This window comes from Nomascus leucogenys, chromosome 25, assembly GCF_006542625.1.
Source record: "Nomascus leucogenys isolate Asia chromosome 25, Asia_NLE_v1, whole genome shotgun sequence".
Classification (NCBI taxonomy): Eukaryota; Metazoa; Chordata; class Mammalia; order Primates; family Hylobatidae; genus Nomascus; species Nomascus leucogenys.
Window position 1 is genome coordinate 22,334,485 of NC_044405.1, and position 27,753 is coordinate 22,362,237.

At 45.5% G+C, this 27,753-nt stretch overlaps 1 protein-coding gene across 1 annotated transcript; it reads left to right on the forward strand.

Annotated features, from left to right (window-relative positions):
* Positions 1 to 358: 358 nt before the first annotated feature.
* RIPPLY3 (ripply transcriptional repressor 3) lies at positions 359 to 12,375 on the forward strand. The gene is given in 5 exon segments (XM_030806358.1): positions 359 to 462; positions 1,733 to 1,799; positions 7,079 to 7,146; positions 11,627 to 11,829; positions 11,832 to 12,375. Coding segments are annotated over 5 exon segments (570 nt in total). The 3' UTR covers positions 11,960 to 12,375.
* Positions 12,376 to 27,753: the final 15,378 nt, after the last annotated feature.

Below are 27,753 nucleotides of genomic sequence, written 5' to 3' on the forward strand. Positions count from 1 at the left end.
GGCTTTTCTTTGTCCCGTCCCCACCCTTGCCCGGGCCTGCCGGACTCCCCTCCTTGACACGCGGCGCCACCTCCTTGAGCTTTTCTCGTCCCCTCCCCATCCCCGGCTCCCTGGTCCCCTCCCGGAACTTCTCTGGTCCCCTCCGCTCATCCGCCCCGGGCTTTCCCTCCGTACCCTGCGGCCCCCTCCGCACCCCTCACGGAGCTCCTGGGGTCCTGCCCCCTCCCCGCGGTTGCCCGCGCCGCCCCGCCCCCGTTTTTAAACCTGGCGCGCGGGTAGGTGAGCGCGTTAGCCCGAGTGGATCTAGGCGCGCTCGTAGGCCAGCGCCGCAGCAGGGGGCGCGGGCTCCGCCGGCACCATGGAGCCCGAGGCGGCGGCCGGAGCCCGGAAGGCGCGGGGACGCGGCTGTCACTGCCCCGGGGACGCTCCCTGGAGGCCTCCGCCACCGCGCGGGCCGGAGAGGTGAGGGTGGCCCCGCGCCCCGGTGGACGCGCAGAGAGGCGTGCGCGGTGGCGGTGCGGGGAGCGCAGCGAGCGGGAGGCTGGGGCGCTACTGAACCCCCGATTCCCAGCGGAGCTCCAGAGCTCGACGGCGACGCCGAGCAAGCTCCTGAGCCGGCAGCCGGGTTCCCGGGAGGGGCGCTCAGTTCTCCGGTTCCAACGCACAGCTCTGAAGTGCGGAGGCCCAGGATGTAGCTGGCCAGGAAAGGGGCCGACGCTTCCGTGTAGAGGAGATCTCAATTCGCCAGCCGGGGACACTGAAGTCTCGGGCTCCTAAGCCAGCCTTGCAAAGGCAATCTCTCACTTTGCTACTTTCTCGGTAGCCGTTTCTGTTGTCCCTGGATTGGGGGCTCGGCGTTCGCTGTCCCTGGGCACCAGCCCTTTTAAAGACAGTAACGTTGTAGGAAATCAAATTAGCCAGGGAGGTAGGGAAGGGACCGGGTAGGCCGGATGGGCCAGGTAGCCAGGCAGGAGAAAGATTCCCTCTTTTTTTTTTTTTTTTGAGACAGGGCCTCACTGTGTCGCCCAGGCTGGAGTGCAATGGCGTCATCTCGGCTCATGGGAACCACCGCCTCCCGGGTTCAAGCGATTCTCCTGCCTCAGCCTCGTGAGTAGCTGGGATTACAGGCACCAGCCACCACGCCCGGCTACATTTTGTGTTTTTAGTAGAGACGGGGTTTCGCCATGTTGGCCAGGCTGGTCTCGAACTCCTGACCTCAAGTGATCCACCCACCTCAGCCTCCCAAAGTGCTGGGATTACAGGCGTGAGCCACCGCGTCCAGCCCTCTTTTTTTGTTTGTTTGTTTTTCATCCTACAACTCTGTAAAATCATCTCTGTAGAATCAAGCTCTTTCAGTGACCAAGGTGGCGTGATTGAAATTAACCGGGGACAAAGTAGACAGCTATAGTTAGGGAACCCCGAATTGAATAATTCAGCCAGGATTTGCAGGGAGAGAAATCTCTCAACTAATGGGTTCTCGGATAATTGTGTGAGATTCGGGACCTCCCTTCTCAAAGCTTAACTGGAGGCAGAGAACTGGGGACGTAGCAGGAGAGAAAAAACATAAATGACAGTAATTTATCCACAGCCCTGAGAACTCCAGGGAAAGTTCCTGGGGGGTCCGGTGCCTCTTTTTCAGGCAGGCACTGGAACTAAGAATAACTCTCATGGCATAGTTTGAAGGCAGCAGAAGTGCCCAGGGTTCACTCTCTCCTGGCGCTTGCCGTTCCAGCCCCGCGCCGTGGCGACCTTGGATCCAGACACCTGGAGATGCTGAGCTGACCAGAACGGGAAGCCCGGTAAGGTTCAGTGCGGGCGTTGTAGGTAACCCGTCCAGCCAGAAAGTGGCACCGCCTTTTAAAATAAAGGGACCTCCTGCGCAGGGCCGTCCCTTGGGCGTCTAACCCAGGAGCGCCTCGGGGTCTGAGAGTTGGAACCTGAATGAGTAAGGTGTTAATCAGACCTTTGTCACATTATAGATTGGGCTCCTGGTGGCTTCTCCTTCCTAAAAAAGCAAACCCACTATGAAAGCATAGTCGTAGGCCGGGCACGGTGGCTCGGGCCTGTAATCTCAGCAGTTTGGGAGGCCGAGGAGGGTGGATCACCTGAAGTCAGGAGTTCGTGACCAGCCTGGCCAACATGGCGAAACCCGGTCTCTACTAAAAATACAAAAATTAGCTGGGCGTGGTGGTGCACACCTGTAATCCCAGGAAGCTGAGGCAGGAGAATTGTTTGAACCCGGGAGGCGGAGGTTGCAGGGAGCCGAGATCACGCCACTGCACTCCAGTGGGCGACAGAGCAAGACTCGTCTCAAAAAAAAAAAAAAAAAAAGCATAGTCGTTTCATAGGAATTATAAGGAATGTCCTCCCTGTTGGGGTTTCTTCTGCAAAGCAACAGGTCAGGAGGGGAGGGGAGAAGGCTGCCACTACCGCTTGCCTTAGAGAAAAGCTGAGAGCACCATTAGCGTTGGGCCGGTGCCACAGAGCAAATAGGACTGAGCCCCATCTGAGGTGCCCAGAGTTGCGGTTAAAAGCCCCCACCCCGCGTCTGGCCCTTTCTGAAGCACTTTCAGCCCCGTCAAGCACTCCTGGGGTATCTCATGTTGTCTGAGCAAATACACTCAAGCAGAGGGCTTTGTGGGCAAGATTAATGACCTCCACCATTCTTTTGTTACTCTGCATTGGTAACTCAATTGCTTTGTACTTACTGATGTAATGACTTGCCTTCATAGAATTTACCTTTCCTTTGTTATATTTTAAAATATAAATTGATGACTTTTACTTAATTTATTTTTTTGATGACTCTTAAAACACTGAAGAATTAGGCTGGGAAAGACCATGTATTGAATTTACATAACACGTGTTATATGGCCTAACGTGCAGTTATTTGTAATATGGTAAGAAAACTTGATTGTGGGAAAACAGACCTTCACCGTATTTTGATATTTACGTGACTTTATTAATCTGAATATTGGGAATTTTAATTTACTTCAAAGAAGGAAGCAGATAAAAGATAAATCAATTAACAAGAGATGATTTTTACTCCCCGATTTTTAATACCTATATCTAAATAATGTAAAATAATCCCTTCTTTTGCATTCAAACTTAGTTTTTAAACATAAAATTTAAAGGTGCTTGTGTGAGAATATAGATGTTTACAATTATCCAGTTTTCTTTTAAATGAAATGGATGTGGAGCCTATCAGTTTCTTGCAGGAATAAAAATACGATAGCACGCTCCCTAAGTAAGACAGACGGTTTGGGGTTTTGTTTTCTGTTATGATAAGGCCGTTTGTGAGAAAAATTTACTTGCAGAGAAATGTTAAACGTTAACTTTCTCGCTGATCGGCAGGTAGCCTGTCACGCTGAAGTAGTTCTGTCCACGGATGTGCGTGTGGGAAGAGTGGTTGTTCCCTGGGGGCTGTAGAGCCCGCCAGTCCTCGCCCCCAGCCCGGAGCCCGCTCTTTGCAGAGCCCAGCTGGTTGCGCAGAGCGGCCAGCGCCAGTCTGTGCTCTGGTACTGTGCACCGCGCTCGGTTCCCTGCAGCCCACCGACGAGAGCTGCCCAGCGCGGGGAAGGAACGCTTCTTGCTCAACAGCGCCCTCGCCCGACAAAGCAGGATAATTCCCCAGCTCCCAAGCCCTCTTCTGTATTTCTCAAAAATGCCACTGGCTGGAGTGGCGGTGAGGAGGGCTAACGCCTGGTGACCTGTATCAGGGCTCCCGGCAAGCAAAGCAAAACTAGAATAAAACCTCAAGTAGGCCGAGCGCGTGGCTCACCCTGTAATCTCAGCACTTTGGGAGGCCGAGGCGGTCGGATCATCTGAGGTCAGGAGTTCGAGACTGACCTCACGAACATGGTGAAACCCTGTCTCTACTAAAAATACAAAAGTTAGCCGGGCGGTGGTGGTGTGCGCCTGTAATCCCAACTACTCAGGATGCTGAGGCAGGAGGATCGCTTGAACCTGGGAGGCAGAGGTTGCAGTGAGCTGAGATCTGGACACTGCATTCCAGCGTGGGAGACAGAATGAAACCCTATCTCAAAAACAAAAACAGAACCCAAAAAACCCTCAAGCAGAGGGAAGGCCTCAAGGCCCTGTGCTCTGAGCAGCAGGGTCACCCTCACCCACTTCATGCCCCTACAGCCCCTAGGGAGCTATCTCCCTCCCCTACCTGCACCTTTCTTGATCTCTGTTGCGTTTCCCTCCTGGCCACTTGTGGGCACTGCCAGGGAGGCAGTTTCCTGGAAAACATCAGGGACTGTTTGTTCTTCTGGGCCTGTCCTATCTGCCAGGCTCCCACTCCTTAGCCCTAGCCCGGTCAGAGACTCGAACGGGGAGGAGAAGGCTGACCCCCACTGAAAGCCTCTCTGCACCTGTCAGTCCTGAGGCTCATAGGAAAACACACTCGCACATACCTTAAACACAGTGCTTGCCTTGTGCACGTTTCTGTTCTCGTGTTTCATTATAAAATGTGAATATTTAGACATTTCCCTCAGCAGACAAAGGATCCTTTTGGAAAACAATCAGGATATTTATGGCATAATTTTTTTTTTTTGAGGCGGAGTTTCGCTCTTGTCGCCCAGGCTGGAGTGCAATGGTGCAATCTCAGCTCACTGCAATCTCAGCTTACTGCAGCCTCTGCCTCCTGGGTTCAAGCGATTCGCCTGCCTCAGCCTCCAAGTAACTGGGATTACAAGCGTGCGCCACCATGCCTGGCTAATTTTTGTATTTTTAATAGGGACAGGGTTTCACTATGTCGGCCAGGCTGGTCTCGAACTCCTGACCTCAGATCGTGATCCTCCTGCCTCCGCCTCCCACAGTGCTGGTAATTACAGGCATGAGCCACTGCGCCCTGCCTGGCATAAAACTTTTAAAGCTGCATATGTTTGTGGGGTAAAGTTTTTAAAGTGGATAAAGGTGTGCTGAATGTTTTAACAGGGTCCAGTTAGATGGACCATTTACAGAAGTTATTCTTTCTCTGACACCTGCCACTGCCGAGTTAGGCCCTGTCTGATTGCAGGGCGCCAAATAGCCGTTAGCAGGGCAAGATTGCTTGTGGCCATAAAGTAGGGCCTGAGGAATTAGGAGTGTTTTATAATTACGAACAGAGCTTAACAAAGAAGTAGCTTCCTGTATCCCCGAAACAGTGAACAACTTTATGGAAAATATTTTGTTCCAAAGAGCCTCATCACTTTCTTAGCTCATCACAGTGAATTATGAAAATACGGCTGGGGCCAGGTGCGGTGGCTCACGCCTGTAATCCCAGCACTTTGGGAGGCTGAGGCGGGCGGATCACGAGGTCAGGAGATCGAAACATGGTGAAACCCCATATCTACTAAAAATACAAAAAATTAGCCGGGCGTGGCAGCATGCGCCTGTAGTCCCAGCTACTCGGGAGGCTGAGGCAGGAGAATCTCAGTGAGCCAAGATCGCACCACTGCACTCCAGCCTAGGTGAGCAGAGTAAGACTCCGTCTCAAAAAAAAAAAAAAAAATGGCAGGTCAAATGTAATGTCTGCAGAGGCTCGTTACAGGCTAATTTGCTCATATATGTCATGTGCACATTGCCCCCACCACCCACCCCAGCGTCCCTGCAGGATGGAATGGCGTGGAGATTCACGGTGTCAAAGTCCTTCCTTGTTAGGCCATAGTAAGTTTTGTCCTGTTTCTCATCTGGTTCCAATTGAACTTTGGAATCAAGATTTGAGGCTTCTGATGCACTGCCCCAGACCATTTCAGCTCTTTATTTGTTATTATTATTATTATTATTATTATTATTATTATTATTTTTGAGACAGAGTCTCACTCTGTCGCCAGGCTGGAGTGCTGTGGTGTGATCTCAGCTCACTGCAACCTCCGCTTCCCGGGTTCAAGCGATTCTCCTGCCTCAGCCTCCCGAGTAGCTGGGACTACAGGCACGCGCCACCATGCCCAGATAATTTTTTTGGTATTATTAGTAGAGACTGGGTTTCACTGTGTTGGCCAGGCTGGTCTTGAACTCCTGACCTCAAGTGATCTGCCCACCTGGACCTCCCAAAGTGCTGCCATTACAGGAGTGAGCCACCGTGCCCAGCCTGAGTTCACATCCTGCCCTCATCCAGAAGCTCTTTACCATCAATTGCCACGACTGGTTCCTCCAAGCCCTTTCTACACCAGCCTCATCTGTGCACAGCTCCCTGCGGCCACTGCTCTCCTTGAAATACAGATCTGATAGTTGGACTCCCTGACTCAAACATCCATCTCCAGTTCCTGTATCCAGAGTCAAACCTAAACTCAACAATGGGTATTCAAGGCAAATGTCACCGTTTTAGCCTTTTGCTCAATCAGTGTCTCACGTGTTCCACACCAGACTCCCCATGGCTCCCCACCTGTGCCCTCTGTTTTCCTGCCACTCTGATTTTTTTTTTTTTTTTGGACGGAGTGTCGCTTTGTCGTCCAGGCTGGAGTGCAGTGACAGGATCTTGGCTCACTGTAACCTCCACCTCCCAGGTTCAAGTGATTCTTGTGCCTCAGCCTCCCAAGTAGCTGGGATTACAGGCATGCGCCACCACGCCCATGCCTAGCTAAATTTTCAGATTCCACCCGCCTCAGCCTCCCAAAGTGCTGGTATTACAGGCATGAGCTACCACACCTGGTACTGCCTCTCTGAATTTGATGCTCTCCTCTGCCAAAATAGTCTTAGAATTGCAAACCCACGTGCCACAGATGTCTCTGCGAGGCCCTCCATGAACCTGTTCCTGACCTTCCTTCATGCTTAGAATCATGGGTATCTCACCGTGTGATGCTTTGTAGCTGGTTATTAGCATACATGTGCATCTCTGCCCATTAGATTGTAAAATGCTGGACTGAGGCACTGCGTCCAACTCCTTCCATCTGAATTCTTCACAGTGCCTGGGACATTTTGGGCCGCAGTGACAGGAACACGGGCTTATCAAATACTGATAAGGTGTCTAAACTCTAAAATTGGTATTGATATGAACGATTGCAGACAACTTAACGTTCTGTGATCTAAAACCTCAGGATGTCACCTTCTGACACTCCTGCACTGTCTCTGTGTTTGTATGTGTCTGTCGTTACAGCTTGAACCTAGGGCTGACCAACACAGTTTTGGATCAAAGGGAGCCTTTGGTTTTCGGCATCCTGTAAGGTAATATATGACTTCACAATCAGTAATCTGTAATTTCCTTTTGATATAGGCATTAATATGCTTTAGTGTCTTCAACCACATAGATTTTCAACAAAGTGGAAAATAATTCAATGTATTCCTTGGTATTGTTTAGTTTCCTTATACCAAGGAGATTTTGTTGGATTTCTGGAATCCATTCATGTATTCATTCATTCATTCAGTGTTTTCTGCAAAGTGCAATTGGCCTCTCTCTTTTCTTTATACCCTGTTATTTCTACTTCTCATTACAAATTATGCCTTGTATTATATTTATATAATTGCATATGAATTGTATATGCATATATAAAAACTTAGATATTGAGGTATATTTCTATTGTTCTACCAGGATATAAGCTAGTATATTGTCTAGTGCAAAGTCGACCTTCAAAATCTTATGTGTTGAGGGTGGACATGGTGGCTTATGCCTGTAATCCTAGCACTTTGGGAGGCTGAGGCGGGTGGATCACCTGAGGTCAGGAGTTCGAGACCAGCCTGACCAACATGGTGAAACCCCGTCTCTACTAAAAACACAAAAAAATTAGCTGGGCATGGTGGGGGGCACCTGTAATCAAAGCTACTTGGGAGGCTGAGGCAGGAGAATTGCTTGAACCTAGGAGGTGGAGGTTGCAGTGAGCCGAGATCATGCCATTGTACTCTAGCCTGGGTGACAAGAGCGAAACTCTTGTCTCCAAAAAAAAAAAAAAACCTATGTGTTGAGTAAATGGTTGTCTCCAGCACAGTGGGTGCCGAGCACCTTTGAGAGAGCCTTTTCCTCCTGCCTCTCAAGTGTGTGTCATGGTCCTGGTGGTGACCAGGATTCTCACTGCTGTATCCATCTACGCTCTGTCCGTTTTAGACAAGTGGCTCATGTTCAGGATTTCTGCCTGTCTCTCTGTCTCTGTCTCTCTCTTATTCTCTGTCTGTCTCTCTCGATCTTCTTTACCAAAATTAACCTTGCCTGGGCCGCCTCCACCAGGTGCCTTTGCCCTGGTTACCCAAGAAGACCGGAAAGCTTAATACAACCCAAAGACACTCACGTGTAGGCATGAAGCTGAGGCTCCTCAGACTGGTCAGAAGGAAGCTTCCCTTGTATGCCTTACACCAATAGTTTTCTTTTCTCTTCTAACGTCTCACTCTGTCACCCAGGTTGGAGTGCAGTGGCACAATCTCAGCTCACTGCAACCCCTGCCTCCTGGGCTTAAATGATCTCCTACTTCACCCTCCTAAGTGGCTGGGACCACAGGTATGTGCCACCATGCTCTGCTAATTTTGTAATTTTTTTGTAGAGACAAGGTCTCACTATATTGCCCAGACTGGTCTTGAACTCCTGGGCTTAAGCTATCCTCTTCCCTTGGCCTCCCAAAGTGTTGGGATTACAGGCATGAGCCACTGCTACTGGCCACACTAATGGGTTTCAATCCTCAGAGAATTACTAGTGGAGTTTTTAAAAATACAGATGCCTGGGTGATTCTCCCAGGCACTCTGATTCGCTTGCTCTAGGGAAAGACCCATGCATCTATTTTTTTTGTTTTGTTTTGATTTGTTTTTTTGAGATGGAGTCTTGCTCTGTCGCCCAGGCTGGAGTGCAGTGGCACGATCTTGGCTCAACTGCAACTCCACCTCCCAGATTCAAGCGATTCTCCTGCCTCAGCCTCCCAAGTAGCTAGAATTACAGGTGCGTGCCACCATGCCTGGATAATTTTTGTATGTTTAATAGAGGTGGGGTTTCACCACGTTGGCCAGGCTGGTCTTGAACTCCTGATGTCAGGTAATCCACCCGCCTTGGCCTTCCAAAGTGCTGTGATCACAGGCGTGAGCCACCGCGCCCAGCCACTCTTTGATTAGTTGAAAATGCTGTGACTGACAAAGCATCAGCTGCAGCCATGCATTGTACACTGGATATACAATTTCACTTTATATTTTTATTACAGAAAATTTCAGACATACACAAAAGTTGAGTGAATAGTACAGTGAACCTCATGTACCCATCACCGGCCTCAATAGTTATCAACGTTCTGAGCTCATCGTACTTATCACCCGCAACTATGTTGTTGCTGTTAGCATATTTTATTTTATTTATTTATTTTATTTTGAGATAAGGTCTTGCTCGGTTGCCCGGGCTGGAGTGCAGTGGTGCCATCCCAGCTCACTGCAGCCTCCACCTCTCCAGGCTCCCATCTCGGCCTCTGGAGTAGCTGGGACTACAGGTACACACCACCACACCCAGCTAATTTTTTATTTTTTTATTTTTTTATTTTTCAGACATGGGGTTTTGCCATGTTGCTTAGGCTGGTCTCAAACTCCTGGGCTCAAGTGATCCTCTTGCTTTGGCCTCCCAAAGTGCTGAGATTACAGACATGAGCCACTGTGTCCCACCCCAGCATATTTTAAAGCAAATCTCAGACATGCTAGGAATTCACCTGTGAATACTTCAGTATAAATACCTAATTGTAAACATGGCTAGAAATGGAACTATGCTCATATTTCTGTCTTAGATGAGCATATACATTCTGTCTGTTGCAGAATTTCTCAACCTCAGCACTATTGGCACTTTGGGCTGGATAATTCTTCACGGTGGGAGCTATCCTGGGCCTCGTAGGGTGTTTACCAGTATTCCTGGCCTCTACTCACTAAATGTCAGTAGCTTCCCCTCGGTTGTGACAACCAAAAATGTCTCCAGACATTGCCAAATGTCCCCTGGAGGTTGAGAACCACTGGCCTATTGGATGTCTTATGAAGTAAAAAACTATCATCCATTCTTTATAGAAGGGTGTTTTCTCTCTCCCTTTTCTTTCCTATCTGAAAAAAAAAGGATATTGAAATCAGCTTTGCAAATAAGCAGTGATCAATTGACAAACTCACTTCCTCAGAAGACCACAGAGAAAAATGCAAATAAATTAATGAATGAAAAGCAGGTCGAGGCATGGTGGCTCACACCTGTAATCTCACACTTTGGGAGGCCGAGGCAGGAGGATCACTTGAGCCCAGGAGTTGCAGACCAGCCTGGGCAATATGGCAAAACGCTGTCTCTACGAAAAATATAAAAATTAGCTGGACGTGGTGGCATGCACCGGTAGTCTCAGCTACTCAGGAGGCTCAGGTGGGAGATGGTTCAAGGCTGCAGTGAGCTATGATTGCCCCACTGCACTCCAGCCTGGGTGGCAGAGTGAGACCCTTTCTCAAAAACAAAAAAGAAAGAAAGTGAAGGATAAGAGATTATGGCCGGCTGTCCGGGCGCAGTGGCTCACGGTGGAATCCCAGCACTTTGGGAGGCCGAGGTGGGCGGATCACGAGGTCAGGAGATCGAGACCACGGTGAAACCTCGTCTCTACTAAAAATACAAAAAAATTAGCCAGAGTGGTGGCGGGCGCCTGTAGTCCCAGCTACTCGGCGAGGCTGAGGCAGGAGAATGGTGTGAACCCGGGAGGCGGAGCTTGCAGTGAGCCAAGATTGCGCCACTGCACTCCAGCCTGGGTGACAGAGCGAGACTCCGTCTCAAAAAAAAAAAAAAAAAAAAAGAGATTATGGCCGGGAGTGGTGGCTCACGCCTATAATCGCAGCACTGTTGGAGGCTGAGTTGGGCGAATCATTTGAGGTCAGGAGTTCGAGACCAGCCTGACCAACATGGTGAAACTCCGTCTCTACTAAATACAAAAACTAGCCAGGCATGGTGGTGGGTGCCTGTAATCTCAGCTATTTGGGAGGCTGAGACAGGAGAATCACTGAACTCAGGAAGCAGAAGTTGCAGTGAGCCGAGATCGCGCCACTGCACTCCAGCCTGGGTGAGAGGTGAGACTCCCTCTCAAAAAAAAAAAAAAAAAGATTATGGGGAGGAGGTATCTTAATACTTGCCATGTATGAGCAAATCCAAAATCCTATAAAACCCCTCTTTTCCTAAGCACATCTTTTTTATTCTGGCAGAGCAAGGGACTTGTGCCTCCAATTTCTTTATGGCAACATCTGGAAAAATTAGCTGCTTCTCTAGACCAGGGTTTCAGAGATGTCAGAGTCAATTTCCTCCATAACCCACGGGGTTACAGCATTTCCCATGCTGCAGGGGACAGAGGGTGGGTGGGAGAGTGGGGCTTCACCGAAATGGGACATCAATTATCCAAGAAGAGTCAAGTCCCCTATTTGATAAGTGAGCCTCCTAATCTTGGAACTCAATACTTTCAGTTGCTTTTACCTTCCTTGAAGCACATCTTTTTCCTTGCGACTGCCTAAATTGACTGGCTCGGTCAGATTTATAACGCACTTCTGAACCGGAGTAGGTTTATCACCAGGTGCCTCCAATAGGTGCCTAGAGTTCTCTGTTCTGATGAGTTAAATTCTGTGTGTTGTGAAGGCAAAGCCCAGAAAGGAAGACCAGGGAGTTCTCTGCTTCTGGGAAAAATCACCCTCTAGAAGGGATTTAGGACGAGGTTCAGGTTGATTAATGGTGTATTTGTTTCTTAAATATTAGAGTCTATTTACCCATGTCAAAGCGTCAAGAATACCTGCAGAGTTCCGGGGAGCAGGTACTGGCCAGTTTCCCAGTGCAAGCCACGATTGACTTCTACGACGACGAGTCTACTGAGTCTGCTTCGGAAGCTGAAGAGCCAGAGGAAGGACCCCCGCCCCTCCATCTTCCGCTCCAGGAGGTGGGAGGTCTGCAGGAAAACGGCCCAGGGGAAAGGGCAGAGACCAGGGTATCAACTGAGGGCAGCAATCCTTAGGAGGGGGTGACCCCTGGGGGGAGGGTCTGCTCCCTCGCAGTGTCTCCTCAAGGGGCGGCGAGGGCTCCTCATCCAAATGAATCTGTCTCTGTCTTTTGGGCCCTGCCCCGGGACCTGCCCCCCACGTTCTCTTGGGGACACCCAAGCCAGGACACCGCGCATCCCTGCTGAGTGTACAGAGGCTGGAGGCTTCCCGGGGCAGCCCCTGGCCCGCACACTACTCCTGGCAGAAAGTCAGCTTTTACTTTTCTTTCCCCTGGCGATTCGTTTTTGGTGCACTCATGCATGCCTTTGAGAAAGGATTCTAGGACAAAGAGAAGGTCTGTGTCAACAGAGGTGTTATCCGGTAGAGCCAGTTTTCAAAGCTCCTTCGGCATTGTCACTCGCTGATCAGGTGATGAATTCTTCCTAGATAGTCGCCCACTCCACCTCCTACTTAACCTGAGACTCATTATTTAGCTATTTCTGCTTTTGTAGAAATAATTTAGATATTAAACCCCAATTTTAATCTATCATCCAAGGGCAGATGTAGTTGCTTAGTAGCATTTTGGAAAAAAAAAATAGGTTTGGTTTGGTTTTGTGATGGAGTTTTGCTCTTGCCTCCCAGGCTGGAGTACAGTGGCACAATCTCGGCTCACTGCAACCTCCACCTCTTGGATTCAAGTGATTCTCCTGTCTCAACCTTCCAAGTAGCTGGGATTACAGGCATGAGCTACCACGCCTGGCTAATTTTTTGTATTTTTAGTAGAGACTCGGTTTCACCATGTTGGTCAGGCTGGCTTTGAACTCCTGACCTCAGGTGATCCACTGACCTCAGGTGATCCACCCGCCTCAGCCTCCCAAAGTGCTGGGATTACAGGCGTGAGCCACTGAGCCCAGCCAAAAAAAAATGTATTTATTAAAAAAAATTTTTTTTAACCCACCGATTAATTCCCATAAGAGTAACAAAAAGGACCAGCCTGACCAACATGGAGAAACTCTGTCTCTACTAAAAATACAAAATTAGCCGGGCGTGGTGGCACATGCCTGTAATCCCAGCTACTCAGGAGGCTGAGGCAGGAGAATGGCTAGAACCCGGGAGGCGGAGGTTCCCGTGAGTCGAGATCGCGCCATTGCATTCCAGCCTGGGCAACAAGAGCGAAACTCCGTCTCAAAAAAAAAAAAAAAAAAAAAAAAAAAAAAGGAGTAACAAAAAGATAGGGATTTTTAGGAGACAATTAGATAAAAATGTATGTGATGACTGTATAAGGGCTGTGTGTATGAATTTCTAGGGAGTAGAACCTTCTCTCTTCTTAGTTGGTGACTGGGGCTTGGTATTTTAATAAATGAACACTATTTTTTAAATTTTTTATTTTTTTAACCCTACCCTTAACCCATGAACACTATTTTTAATTAAAGTATCTGATGTAAAATTATTTTGAGTTTTTCATATTTTGGTGATAAATGTGTATTCCTGAAACTTTTTGACTTACTTATCTTACATGTGGTGTCTTCCTGTATATAGTACCTTATATCAATTTCTACTTGAAATAAATATTTTGAAAGAATGTTTGGTAATCACCTATTTTTCTTAAGATATTTTTATAATTAAATAGTTCCTGCTTTAAGGTTTTTTCGTTTTTCATGGTTTTTAAAAATAATTCTTTTAAAATTACAACCTATTATTTTATTTTTGTATTATGTTTTATTTTTTAAAATTTTAGACACAGGGTCTTGCTCGGTCCCTGGCTGGAGTGCAGTGGCTCAATAATAGCTCACTGCAGCCTTGAACTCCTGGGCTCAAGGAATCCTCCCACCTCAGCCTTCGCAGTAGGTAGGACGACAGGCGTGAGTGAGCCACCATGCCCAGCAATGTTTTTTGAGACGGAGTTTCGCTCTTGTCACCCAGGCTGGAATGCAATGGCACAATCTCGGCTCACTGCACCCTCTGCCTCGCAGGTTCAATCAATTCTCCTACCTTGGCCTCCTGAGTAGCTGGGATTACCGGCAGGTGCCACTAAGCCTGGCTAATTTTGTATTTTTAGTAGAGATGGGGTTTTACCATGTTGGCCAGGCTGGTCTCAAACTCCTGACCTCAGGTGATCCACCCACCTGGGCCTCCCAAAGTGCTGGGATTATAGGCATGAACCACCGTGCCCAGCCACCCAGTTAATTAAAAATATTTTTTTTTTGTAGATACAGGTTCTCAATATGTTGCCAAGGCTGCTCTTGAACTCCTGGCCTCTTAAAGCACTGGAACTACAGGAATGAGCCACCATACTAGGCCCAATATATTAAAAAGTAAGAGTAATGAATGGAAATACTTTCAGCAATCCAAACACTATAGAAAGTGCGCATTGCAAAGTAAAATCACATTCTGCTGTTCCCCCTTTCCTTTGTCTAAAGGTAACAAACATCAATTGTGTTTTATTGCTTCAGTCTTTTGAAAAATTCCTTTTTTGTGTGTTTTTCTTTTCTGGGCCTTTTTTTCTTTTAAAATGTTTACTTTTTTGTATTTTGAACAAATTTGGCTACTTTTTCGTTTAAAATTTAAAAATTGTATTTTATTGTTTCTTTTACTTGTTTAAAGTACATCTTTTCAGACTTAAAAACAATTAAACCTGGGTGAATTAAACCTGGGTGAATTTCAGAAAGGATTTAAGATGACCCCGAGTTTTGCTGGCTTTTCGCAGAAAAATACTAGAAGTCTTATCCTCACTCCTTCATGTGATGCTTGAGATAAAAACTAAATAATCACATCTGGCTTTGTCGAGTTTTCTTGAAAAATCAGTTCTATTGACAAAGCCTGGTCCAATAATGAGTTTATCCTAAATAAACCAAACATAGTCCAAATTCTGATGGCATCAACCTCCACAGTTTAAAATACTCTGTGTGTGCCAGGTGAGAGGGTTCACCCCTGTAATCCCAGGAAGTGGGAAGCCGAGGCAGGTGGATCACTTGAGTCCAGGAGGTCGAGACCTGCCTGGACATGGTGAAACCCCTTCTCTACTAAATATACAAAAAATTTGCCAGGCGTGGTGACACGTGCCTGTAGTCTCAGCCACTTGGGAGGCTGAGGTGGGAGGATCACCTGAGCTTGGGGAGGTTGAGGCTGCAGTGAGCCAAAATCACACCACTGCACTCCAGCTTGGGAGACAGAAAGAGACCCTGCTCAAAAAAGTTAATATATGCTGTATGATAGTTTTACATTACATTAATTCTAAATTACTTAGAATCTGGCCAGCTTAGTGCAAATACAAAACAAGGCACGTTAGCTATGGCTAGCAATGGAATCACATATACTGTGGGTCAGACACTTTTGATAGCAAGGATATGGTGAGCTTGGGGCCTCCTTAGCTCTCTGATTGTTGCAATTACATGAATTAACTAAAAGTCTCAAACCTAAGAGCTCCAGGGTTTTGATCACGTATCCCTCTCACTTAAAAATAGCTGAGCATGGTAGCTCACACCTGTAATAACAGCACTTTGGGAGGCCAAGGCTGGAGGATCGCTTGTGACCAGCCTGGGCAACATAGCAAGACCACATCTCTACAAAAAAAAAAAAAAAAAAAAAAGCAAATAAGCAATTTCATTACTTTTTAAAACTTGTATTTTAAGTTCAGAGGTACATGTGCAGGTTTGTTACATAGGTAAATGCATGTCATGGGGTCTTTTTATACAGATTATTTCATCACCCAGGTATTAAGCCTAGTACCCATTTGTTATTTCTTCTGATCGTCTCCTTCCTTCCACCAACCACCCTCCCATGGGCCCCAAATGTGTGTTGTTCCTCTCTGTGTGTCCATGTGTTCTCATCATTTAGCTCCCACTTGTAAGTGAGAACATGCAGTATTTGGTTTTCTGTTCCTGCATTAGTTTGCTAAGGATAATGGTCTCCAGCTCCATCCACGTTTCTGCAAAGGATATGATCTCATTCCTTTTTATGGCTGCATAATATTCCATGGTGTATATGTACCACATTTTCTCTGTCCAGTCTACCATTGATGGGCATTTAGGTTGATTCCATGTCTTTGCTACTGTGAATAGTGTTGCAATGAACATACACGTGTATGTCTTTTTTTAATAATTTTTATTTTAGGTTTGGGGTACATGTGAAGTTATATAGGTAAACTCGTGTCACAGGGCTTTGTTGTACAGATTATTTCATCACCCAGGTATTAAGCCTAGTACTCAATAATTATTTTTCCTGCTCCTCTCCCTCCTCCCTCCATCCTCAAGTAGGCCCTAGAGTCTGTTGTTCCCCTCTTTGTGTGCATGAGTTCTCGTCGTTTAGCTCCCATTTATAAGTGAGGATATACCGTGCTTGCTTCCCTATTCCTGTGTCAGTTTGCTAAGGATAATGGCCTCCAAATCCATCATCCACGTTCCTGCAAAAGACATGATGTTGTTGTTCTTTTTTTTTTTTTTTTTTTTTGAGACAGAGTCTTGCTCTGCCGCCCAGGCTGGAGTGCAGTGGTGCAATCTCAGCTCACTGCAAGCTCCGCCTCCCAGGTTCACGCCATTCTGCCTCAGCCTCCCGAGTAGCTGGGACTACAGGCGCCTGCCACCATGCCAGGCTAATTTTTTCTGTATTTTTAGTAGAGACGGGGTTTCACTGTGTTAGCCAGGATGGTCTCGATCTCCTGGCCACGTGATCTGCCTGCCTCAGCCTCCCAAAGTACTGGGATTACAGGCGTAAGCCACCGCGCCCAGCCGATCTTGTTTCTTTTTTATGGCTGCATAATATTCCACATTTTCTTGATGCAGTCTGCCATTGATGGGCATTTAGATTGATTCCAGTGCATGTGTCTTTATGGTAGAATGATTTATATTCCTTTGGATATATACCCAGTAATGGGATTGCTGGGTCGAATGGTAGTTCTGTTTTGAGATCTTTAAGGATTCTCCACTCTGCTTTCCACAATAGTTGAACTAATGTACATTCCTACCAACAGTGTATAAGCATTCCCTTTTCTCTGCAACCTCGCCAGAATCTGTTTTTTTTTAGTTTTTTGTTTTTTTTTTTTTTTTTTTTTACTTTTTAACAATAGCCATTCTGACTGGTGTGTGATGGTACCTTGTGGTTTTGATTTGCATTTCTCCAATGATCAGTGATGTTGAGCTTTTTTTCATGTTGGCCACATTTATGTCTTCTTTTGAGAAGTGTCTGTTGAAGCCCTTTTCCCACTTTTTAATGGAGTTGTTTGTTTTCTCTCTTGTAAATTTGTTTAAGTACCTTATAGATGCTGGATATTGGACCTTTGTCCAACGTATAGTTTGCAAAATTTCTCTCCCATTCTCTAGGTTGTCTTCTTACTCTGATGATAGTTTCTTTTGCTGTGCAGAAGCTCTTTAGTTTAATAGATCCCATTTGTCAATTTTTGCTTTTGTTACAATTGCTTTTGGCATCTCTTTTTCCTTCTTTTTTTTTTTTGTTTTTTTAAAGACAGAGTCTTGCTCTGTCACCCAGGCTGGAGTGGAGTAGTGTGATCTAGGCTCGCCGCAATCTCTGCCTCCTGGGCTCAAGTGATTCTCTTGCCTTAGCCTCTTGAGTAGCTGGGATTATAGGTGCTCACCATCACACCCAGCTAATTTTTGTATTTTTAGTAGAGACGGGGTTCCACCATGTTAGCCAGGCTGGTCTCAAACTCCTGACCTCAAGTGATCTGCCTGCCGTGGCCTCCCAGAGTGCTGGGATTACATGCATGAGCCACCACACCTGGCTTTGCTTTTGGCATCTTTGTCATGAAACCTTTGCCCATTCCTATGTCCAGAATGATATTGCCTAGGTTGTCTTCGGGGTTTTTATAGCTCGAGGTTTTACATGTAAGTCTTTAATCCATTTTGAGTTGATTTTTGTATATGGTGTAAGGAAGGGGTCCAGTTTCAATCTTCTACATATGGCTAGCCAGTTATCCCAGCACCATTTATTAAATAGGGAGTCCTTGCCCCATTGCTTTTTTTTTTTTGGTCAGCTTTGTTAAAGATCAGATGGTTATAGGTGTGTGGCCTTATTTCTGGGCTCTCTATTCTGTTCCATTGGTCTATGTGTCTGTTTTTGTACCAGTACCATGTTGTTTTGGTTACTGTAATCCTGTAGTATGGTTTGATGTCAGGTAGGGTAATGTCCCCAGCTTTGTTCTTTTTACTTAGGATTGCCTTCACTATTCGGGCTTTTTTTTTTGTTCCACATGAATTTTTAAAATAGTTTTTTCTAGTTCTATGAAGAATGTCATTGGAAGTTTGATAGAATAACGTTGAATTGGCCGGGTGTGGTGTCTCACGCCTGTAATCTCAGCACTTTGAGAGGCCGAGGTGGGTGGATCACGAGGTCAGGAGATCAAGTCCATCCTGGCTAACACGGTGAAACCCCATCTCCACTAAACATACAAAAAATGAGCCGGGTGTGGTGGCGGGCGCCTGAAGTCTCAGCTACTTGGGAGGCTGAGGCAGGAGAATGGTGTGAACCCGGGAGGCAAAGCTTGCAGTCAGCCGAGATTGCGCCACTGCACTCCAGCCTGGGCGACAGAACGAGACTCTGTCTCAGAGAAAAAAAAAGGGAATAACGTTTAATCTAGAAATTGCTTTGGGCACTATAGCCATTTTAATGATATTCTTCCTATCCACGAGCATGGAATGTTTTTGCATTTATTTGTGTCATTTCTGATTTCTTTGAGCAGGGTTTTGTAATTCTCATCGTAGAGATCTTTCACTTCCCTGGTTAGCTGTATTCCTAGGTATTTTATTCTTTTTGTGGCGATTGTGAAAACGGGATTGAGTTCCTGATTTGACTCTTGCTGGCTGTTGTTGGTGTATAGGAATGCTGGTGATTTTTGTACATTGGTTTTGTATTCTGAGACTTTGCTGAAGTTGTTTATCAGCTGAAGGAGCGTTTTGGCCGAGACTTTAGAGTTTTCTAGATACAGAATCATGTCATCTGCAGAGATAGTTTGACTTCCCGTCTTTCCATTTGGATGCTCTTTATTTTTTTATCTTGCCTGATAAGCATTTAAATTATTAATAGTTCTTAAATCCTTTTATTCTCATGAAATAAATATATATACTAAATAAATGTATGTATACTGTGTATATGTATAATATTTAAGCTATCTCACAGAGAAGCATGGATTCAAATAAAAGAAATACAGCATGAACTTACTAAATCATATTTTTCAGTCACATCCACCAATTTTGAAGAAGTTTTTACTGAAATTTGATGAATAAATCTTCTCTTGATGTGAATCCAAGTTTATTTATTTATCCTTTTTTACTCTTTTTTTTCCTTCTTCTTTTTTTTTTTGAGGCAGGGTCTCACTGTTGCTCAGGCTGGAGTACAGTGGTGTGATCTTGGCTCACTGCAACCTCTGCTTCACAGGTTCAAGTGATTCTCTTGCCTCAGCCTCCCAAGTAGCTGGGATTACAGGCACCTGCCACCACACCCAGCTAATTTTTTTTTTTTTTAATTTTTAATAGAGATGGGGTTTCGCCATGTTGCCCAGGCTGGTCTCTATCTCCTGAGTTCAGGTCAATTCGCTGACTTCAGCCTCCTAAAGTGCTGGGATTACGGGTGTGAGCCACTGATATATATATCATAGCTCACTGCAACCTCAAATTCCTGAGCTCAAGCAATCCACCCACCTCCGCCTCTTGAGTAGCTGTGATTACAGGTATTCACCACCATGCCCAGCTAATTTTTAAATGTTTGCAGAGATGGGGGTCTCTCTCTGTTACCAGGCTAGTCTTGAACTCCTGGCATCAAGTGATCCTCCCTCTGTGGCCTCCCAAAGTGTTTTAAAATGAACCCCATTGTATAACCTTCCTGAGGAAGTCAGAAGATTACCACTAGCCTATCATTCTACAGCAAAACACGAATGGGGAGAGAGAGAGAGAAGACTGCTCTTCGAAAGACCAATTTTGGGTTCCTATCACTTGGGTTTTAAAAATCAGGTGATTCGAGGTCAGGAGATCGACACCACGGTGAAACCCTGTCTCTACTAAAAAAAATACAAAAAAATTAGCCGGGCGTGGTGGCGGGCGCCTGTAGTCCCAGCTACTCGGAGAGGCTGAGGCAGGAGAATGGCGTGAACCCGGGAGGCGGAGCTTGCAGTGAGCCGAGATTGCGCCACTGCACTCCAGCCTGGGTGACAGAGCGAGACGCCGTCTCAAAAAAAAAAAAAAAAAAAAAAAATCAGGTGATTTCTCTTTAAAAATCGGGCTCTCTGGCAGTGTTTGCCTGTGTTCCTGCAAGGAAACCATCAGCTGGAACTGAAGAACGGCTGTTGGCATTAAACAGCCCAGCCTCCCCCGCTCTCCACAGTCTCCATCTTCCTCCATCTCCTTCCATTTCTTTCCTGCAACAGCTTGCCTAATAACGGCGCAGTACATGGATTTCACACGTGGTGACATCTCTACGTTTTCTCTGGAATCATTTTAGCATTCTAATCAAAATGGCTGCTCCAACCATGGTTATACTTAGCTAGGTTTTCTATAAAATATCCATTTTTTAAAAGGTAATGTATGGTTGAGGCTGACTCCTCTGACACATCTTTCTTTCAGTGGCTCACAAAAAGTAGCTCCTAATGACTTTCATTATTGAAACAGAATTTTGCAAATAGCACAAGCCGGAACATGCTAGAAATATCCGCACTTTCACCCAACTGTACTCAAACCTCCCACGCTGTGTGATTTGATGTAATAATGGTTTCTTCAAATGCTATTTTAACCAGTTTTACTGTGGTAGGAAGACGGCGTTTTCTAATTTTTTTTTAAACTTCTGTATTAAACACGGAATTGCAAAACATGCTGTTTAACAAGCTGTTAAACATTTGTCATTAAGTTGAGTGAAATTTTGTGTGATCTGGTATTGAGGATCACATGATTTTTGAACACAATTGATAGGATTTAACGTATAATGTATGCTTTGCTTGAGGTCCAATGATAAAAGATGTTAATAATTCAATTATTTTTCTTGATAATGTTCATTATTTTTGCTAACATTTCGCCAGATCTCTTTTAGCTTGTTATGTGGCTGATGATGAGCTTGCAATAAGGACAGAAATGTTAGCCTTGACATTTGTTTGTGGTTTGCTTGAGCTTGCATTATCTATATTATTTTCAATCCAGTTTCTTGGGAAGAATTTTGTTTGTTTTGTTTTGTTTTAGAGAGACGGGGTCTTCATGTGTTGTCCAGGCTGGAGTCCAGTGGTGCGATCACGGGTCACTGCAGGCTTGAACTCCTGGCCTCAAGCAATCCTCCCACCTCAGCTTTCTGAGTAGCTGGGACTACAGGCATGTGCCACCATACCTGCTAAGTGTGTGTGTGTGTGTGTGTGTGTGTGTAGATAGGACCTCACTATGTTGTGCAAGCTGGTCTCAAACTCCTGACCTCAAGTGATCCTCTTGCCTTGGCCTCCCAAAGTGTTGGGATTACAGGCGTGAGCCACCACATTCACCCAGAAAAATTTTAAATTTTAAATTGTGATGTAATTCACATACCATAAAATTCACCTTTTTCTTTATTTTTTTTGAGACGGAGTTTCACTCTTGTTGCCCAGGCTAGAGTGCGATGGCGTGACCTCGGCTCACAGCAACCTCTGCCTCCCAGGTTCAAGCAATTCTCCTGCCTCAGCCTCCCAAGTAGTTGGGATCACAGGAGTGCACCACCACGTCTGGCTAATTTTGTATTTTCAGTAGAGATGGGGCCTCTCCATGTTGGTGAGGCGAGTCTCAAACTCCCTGCCTCAGGTGATCCACCCATCTTGGCCTCCCAAAGTGCTGGGATTACAGGCATGAGCCACCGCACCCGGCCAAAATTCACCCTTTTAAAGTGTACAGTTCAGGCTGGGCACAGTGGCTCATGCCTGTACTCCCAGCACTTCAGGAGCCAGAGGCAGGAGGATCTCTTGAGACCTGGAGCTTGAGACCAGCCTGGGTAACATGGTGAAACCCTGTCACTACAAGAAATACAAAAATTAGCTGGGTGTGGTACTGTGAGCCTGTAGTCCCAGCTACTTGGGTGGCTGAGGTGGGAGGATTGCTTGAGCCTGGGAGGTTGAGGTTGCAGTGAACTGTGATCACACCACTGCACTCCATCCTGGGCGACAGAGTGAGAGACCATCTCCAAAAAAAAAACAAAAAACCAAAAAACTGTACAGTTCAGCAGCTTTTTTGTGTATTCACAGAACTGTACAAGCATCACCACTAATCTCAGATCATTTTCATCATCCCAGAAAGAAATCTCATATCCATTAGTAGACACTCCCATATCCCCCAGGCCCTGGCAGCCACTCACCTACTTTCTGTCTCTCTGGATCTCCCTCTCCTGGACATTTCATAAAAGTGGAATCATACAATATGGTTTTTTTAAATTTGGCTTCTAAATTATCTTTTAAAACTTAAAAAAAAATTTAGATTTAAAAAAAGCCCAGAAGTTTTAATACTGCACCCTGTCCCCACCAAACCATGGTCCCTTTCCACACTCGCCTGGGCTGTGCACGTCGACTGTGGTTAGAGCACAGCATTGATGCCGTCACCAGCACAGCCTTGATTTCGATACAATCCAATTACCTCAGCTCACAGAACAGTTTGTTCCAAATAAAGAAATAAGCAAATCCTTGTTTTGCAAATTTCTGCTGTTGGCCTAGAGAGTGACAGTGCCCCTAAAGATGGGCCAGCAGGGGCTCAAAGCATCCCACTCATTACGCTCTGCAGGAACGCTCCGCTGTATGGGGCACATGCGTTTTCAGTAGCATTGTCTTCATGCAGAGAGAACAGAACGTTTGTTATCAAAGAAGGCTGCAAAAAAGTAAAATATGTACCACCAACAAGCCAATTCACTCATGAACTGTTCTTTTTAGGACTTAGGAGTAAATTCTGGTGGGCATCACACAAAGGAGTTTTAGACTATTTCAGGTAGATGTGAAAGTAAGGCATAAAAAGTAAGGTATAAAATGCTACCTGAAATTATATGTTAAAGTAAGGTATAAAACTGCTCCCTGAAATTATATATAAGATTATTCTTTCTCTTTATATTCCAGAGGTCTATTTGAAAAGCACATTTTTTAGAGGGAAATTCATAGCAATTTTGTTACAAATATTAACATAAAGGAAATAAAACCATCCTTCTTTCTAGGCTAGTTTTTCAATGTAAACTTTTAATTTTTTTTATATTTTGTATTTATTTTATTTTATTTTATTTATTTTTTGAGACAGTGTCTCAGCATTAGTCCGTTCTCGTGCTGCTATAAAGACATACCCGAGACTGGGTAATTTATAAAGGATAGAGGTTTAATTGACTCACAGTTCAGCATGGCTGGGGAGGCCTCAGGAAACTTATAATCATGGTGGAAGGGGAAGCAAACACATCCTTCTTCACAGGGCAGCAGCAAGGAGAATTGCCGAGCAAATGGGGAAAAACCCATTATAAAACCATCAGATAGCTGGGCATGCTGGCTCACACCTGTAATCCCAGCACTTTGGGAGGCTGAGGCAGGCAGATCACCTGAGGTCAGGAGTTCGAGACCAGCCTGACCAACATGGAGAAACCCCGTCTCTACTAAAAATACAAAATTAGCCAGGCGTGGTGGTACATGCCTGTAATCCCAGCTACTCGGGAGGCTGAGGCAGAAGAATCACTTGAACTTGGGAAGCAGAGGTTGCGGTGAGCCAAGATAGCGCCATTGCACTCCAGCCTGGACAACAAGAGCAAAATTCTGTCTCAAAACAAAACAAAAACCATCAGATCTCGTGAGAACACACTATCACGAGAACAGCATGAGGGTACCCACCCTCATGATTCAATTACCTCCCACCAGGTCCCTCCCATGACACGTGGGGATTATGGGAACTACAATTCAACATGAGATTTGGGTGGGGACACAGCCAAACCATATCAGACAGGGTCACACCCTGTCACCTCGGCTAGAGTGCAGTGGTGCAATCACAGCTCACTGTGGCCTTGACCTCCCTGGCTCAAGCTATTGCCTTCCTCAGCGTCCCAAAGTGCTGGGTTTACAGGCATAAGCCACTGGGCCTGGCCCAATGTAAACTTTCTATTAAAGAATAATACACCTATAGAAACTACATAAATCATACACTTGATATAATTTGCAAAGTTAATATGCTCATGTAAGTAGTACCCAGATCAAAAACAGAGCACAACCGATCCCCTAGGATAACCACTTGCACTCTCTTCCAGTCTCCATGCCTCCAAAACCATAGATATGATTTGTCTGGTTTTGAACTTGATATCAAAGGGACCAAATGGTATGTGCTCTTCTGTGTCTGGCTTCCATCCTTAACATTGTGCTTGGGAGAATCAGCCAAACTGTGATGCGAAGCTGTAGGCAGCTCGTTCTCATTGCTGAGTAGAACTCTGTTGTGTCAATGTATTCACTGTCCTATTGACAATTGGTTAGTTTTTGGTTTGTGGTTATCAGAAATAACACGCCTTGACCATTCCTGTTGATGGCTATTGGTGGACATATGGACCCATACTGAATGCATTTCTTTTCTTTTCTCTTTTTCTTCTTTCTTTTTCTTTCTTTCTTTCTCTTTCTTTCTTTCTTTCTCTCTTTCTTTCTTCTTTCTTTCTTTCTTTTTCTTTCTTTCTTTTTCCTTCCTTCCTTCCTTTTTTTTTTGACACAGGGTCTCACTGTGTCACCCAGGCTGGAGTGCAGTGGTGGAATCACAACTCATTGCAGCCTCCACCTCCCGGGCTCAAGCGATCATCCTGCCTCAGCCTCCCAAATAGCCAGGACTAAAGGCATGTGCCACCACATCTGGCTAATTTTTGTATTTTTTGTAGAGATGGGTTTTCACCATGTTGCCCAGGCTGGTCTTGAATTCCTGAGCTCAAGTGATCCACCTGCCTCAGCCTCCCAAAGTACTGGGATTACAGGCATGAGCCACGGCACCTGGCCATTTGGTGTATTTCTAGGAGAAGTAGCAAGAAGATAGTTTTTATGTCTGCCCCTCATATGTTTGGTGTCCTTCAGCCTGAAAATAATTTAAAAACTGAAGAGTGGAGGGCATGGACCACGAAGTTTTAGAGGAAAAGAACAAAGTTACCAAACAGGCTGTTATTTTCTTTGCGATCTTTACTAATGAACCAGAGCTTAGGGGTGCTGTTGTGTCCAGAAAGTGGCCACAGTCAGTGGCTCTTTCTTCTTCCTAAATTGGGATTTTGTAACAAGATTTAGGAGCTTACTTCATTTGGGAATCGGATGTGACTTGGAAATGTGAAAGGGGACCTGGGAATTCAATCTACCCCCCACCGTTTTTTTTAAGATGGAGTCTTGCGCTGTCACCCAGGCTGGAGTGCAGTGGCATGATCTTGGCTCACTGCAACCTCCGTCTCCCGGGTTCAAGCAATTCTCCTGCCTCAGCCTCCCGAATAGCTGGGATTACAGGCATGCACCACCACGCCTGGATAATTTTTGTATTTTTATTTTTTCTTAGACACCATCTCACTCTGTTGCCGAGGCCAAGGTGCAGTGGTGTGATCTCTGCTCAGTGCAACCTCTACCCTCCCTGGGCTAAAGCGATTCTCCTGCCTCAGCCTCCCAAGTAGCTGGGACTAGAGGCATGCGCCATCATGCCTGGCTGATTTTTGTATTTTTAGTAGAGACGGGGTTTCACCATATTAGCCAAGCTAGTCTCAAATTCCTGACCGCGGCTGGGCGCAGTGGCTCACGCCTGTAATCCCAGCACTTTGGGAGGCCGAGGCGGGCGGATCACCTGAGGTCAGGAGTTCGAGACCACCCTCAACATGGAGAAACCCCGTCTCTACTAAAAATACAAAATTAGCCAGGCGTGGTGGTGCATGCCTGTAATCCCAGCTATCCGGAAGGCTGAGGCAGGAGAATTGCTTGAATCTGGGAGGCGGAGATGGTGGTGAGCCAAGATTGTGCCATTGCACTCCAGCCTGGGCAACAAGAGTGAAACAACAACAACAACAACAAAAAAAAAACCAAACAAAACAAAAACTCTTGACCTCAGGTGATCCACCCACCTCGGCCTCCCAAAGTGCTGGGATTACAGGCATGAGCCACCATGCCTGGCTTAGGAATTCAATCTCTTAAGAAGATCCTGGAGAAGTCTAATAATTCTCTTCTGAAGGATCTATGAACTTACCAAGGCTTCAACTCATCTCATCTCTTTACATACAGAGAAAATTTAACTACAGAAAGCGTCAGATTGGAGAACAGACACATCCTACAAATGCTCCTTTTCAGCAGGGAGCATGGCCCCCTCCCTGATCTCCCTTCCTCTGGGGTAGCATCCTTCACCAGGTTTTACTTACGCTGACCACGGGCCACCTGTCGCTACTCTTTATCTGCTTCTTTATCTTATTCTTATTGTACATCCCTACCATGCCAATTATAGATTTTACTAAGATTGTTTTCTATTATTTTATTTTGGACCCTGAACAATCAACTGAACTGAAAGAGGTTTTATGTTTGTTTCCTTGAGCAGTTTATTTAATTTTTAGAGACAGGGTCTTGCTCCATCGCCCAGGCTGGAGTTCAGTGGAGCAATCAGCTCACTGTAGTCTCGAACTCCTAGACTCAAGTGATTCTCCCGTCTCAGCTTCCTGAGTATCTGGGACTACAGGTGCAACCATCATGCCCTGCTCATCGTTTTATTTTTTGTAGGGACAGAGTCTTGCTATGTTACCCAGGCTGGTCTCAAAACTCCTTGACTCAGGTGATCCTCCTGCCTCGATCTCCCACAACCCTGGGATTACAGGCGTGAGCCACCATGCCTGGCATGAGCAGTTTATTTTTGTCACCTGTTTATTCTGTGACAGGAGGATAATATATCAAAGAAGAGAAAAACTGTCCTATACAGAAAGCACCAGAGGAAGAATTTGCTACTTTCCTGCAGAGCATGAATCATGTCTGCGTGACTCATTATTGCAGAACTGCTGGTGAAAGGCCAATGCATAAATAGGTACTTTGTGATGATGATCATGAAAATGATGGATAATAAAAAGATACAAATAGTTCTGACTGCCTTAGAAGGCAGTTGCTGGACAAATAAAAAATACAGTACTATTTTTAATATTCTATTGCATCATTACTTAGTAATCATTACAAACAGATTTTATTTTATAGTTTCAAATATTTCAAAAAGATGTTCAATGCCATTACAGAAATGCAAATTAAAACACAGTGAGATACTGCTACATCACTGTTAGAATGGATACAATTTTATTTATTAAAATATTATTGTAAATTGACAAACTATAGTTGTATATATTTATGGGGTACAAAGTGATGTTATGATTTACAAATACAACTTGGGATAATTAAATCAAGTGGATTAACTATTCATCACCTCAAATTTTTTTTGTGGAGAGAACATTTGAAATTTTACTGTCTTAGCAATTTTGAAATGTACAATACACTATTATTAACTAAACTTACTATGCTATGTAATAGATTGCAAAAAACCCCTTATTTCTCCTGCCTAACGGAGGCTTTGTAGTAGCCTCTGACCATCATTTACCCACTCCCTCCAGCCCCCAGCCTCTGGTAATCACCATCCCACTCTGTGCTTTTATGAGGCCTATTGTTTTAGATTCCACATTGTATTAGTCAGGGTTCTCTAGAGGGACAGAGCTAATAGGATATATATATATCAGGGAGTTTATTAAGTATTAACTCACATGATCACAGGGTCCCACAATAGCCCTTCTGCAGGCTTAGGAAGAAGAAGAGCCAGTGGGAGTTCCAAAACTGAAGAACTTGGAGTCCAATGTCCGAGGGCAGGAAGCATCCAGCATGAGAGAAAGATGTAGGCTGGAAGGCTGGGCCAGTCTAGTCTTTTCACATTTTTCTGCCTGCTTTATATTCTAGCCACACTGGCAGCCGATTAGATGGTGGCCACCCAG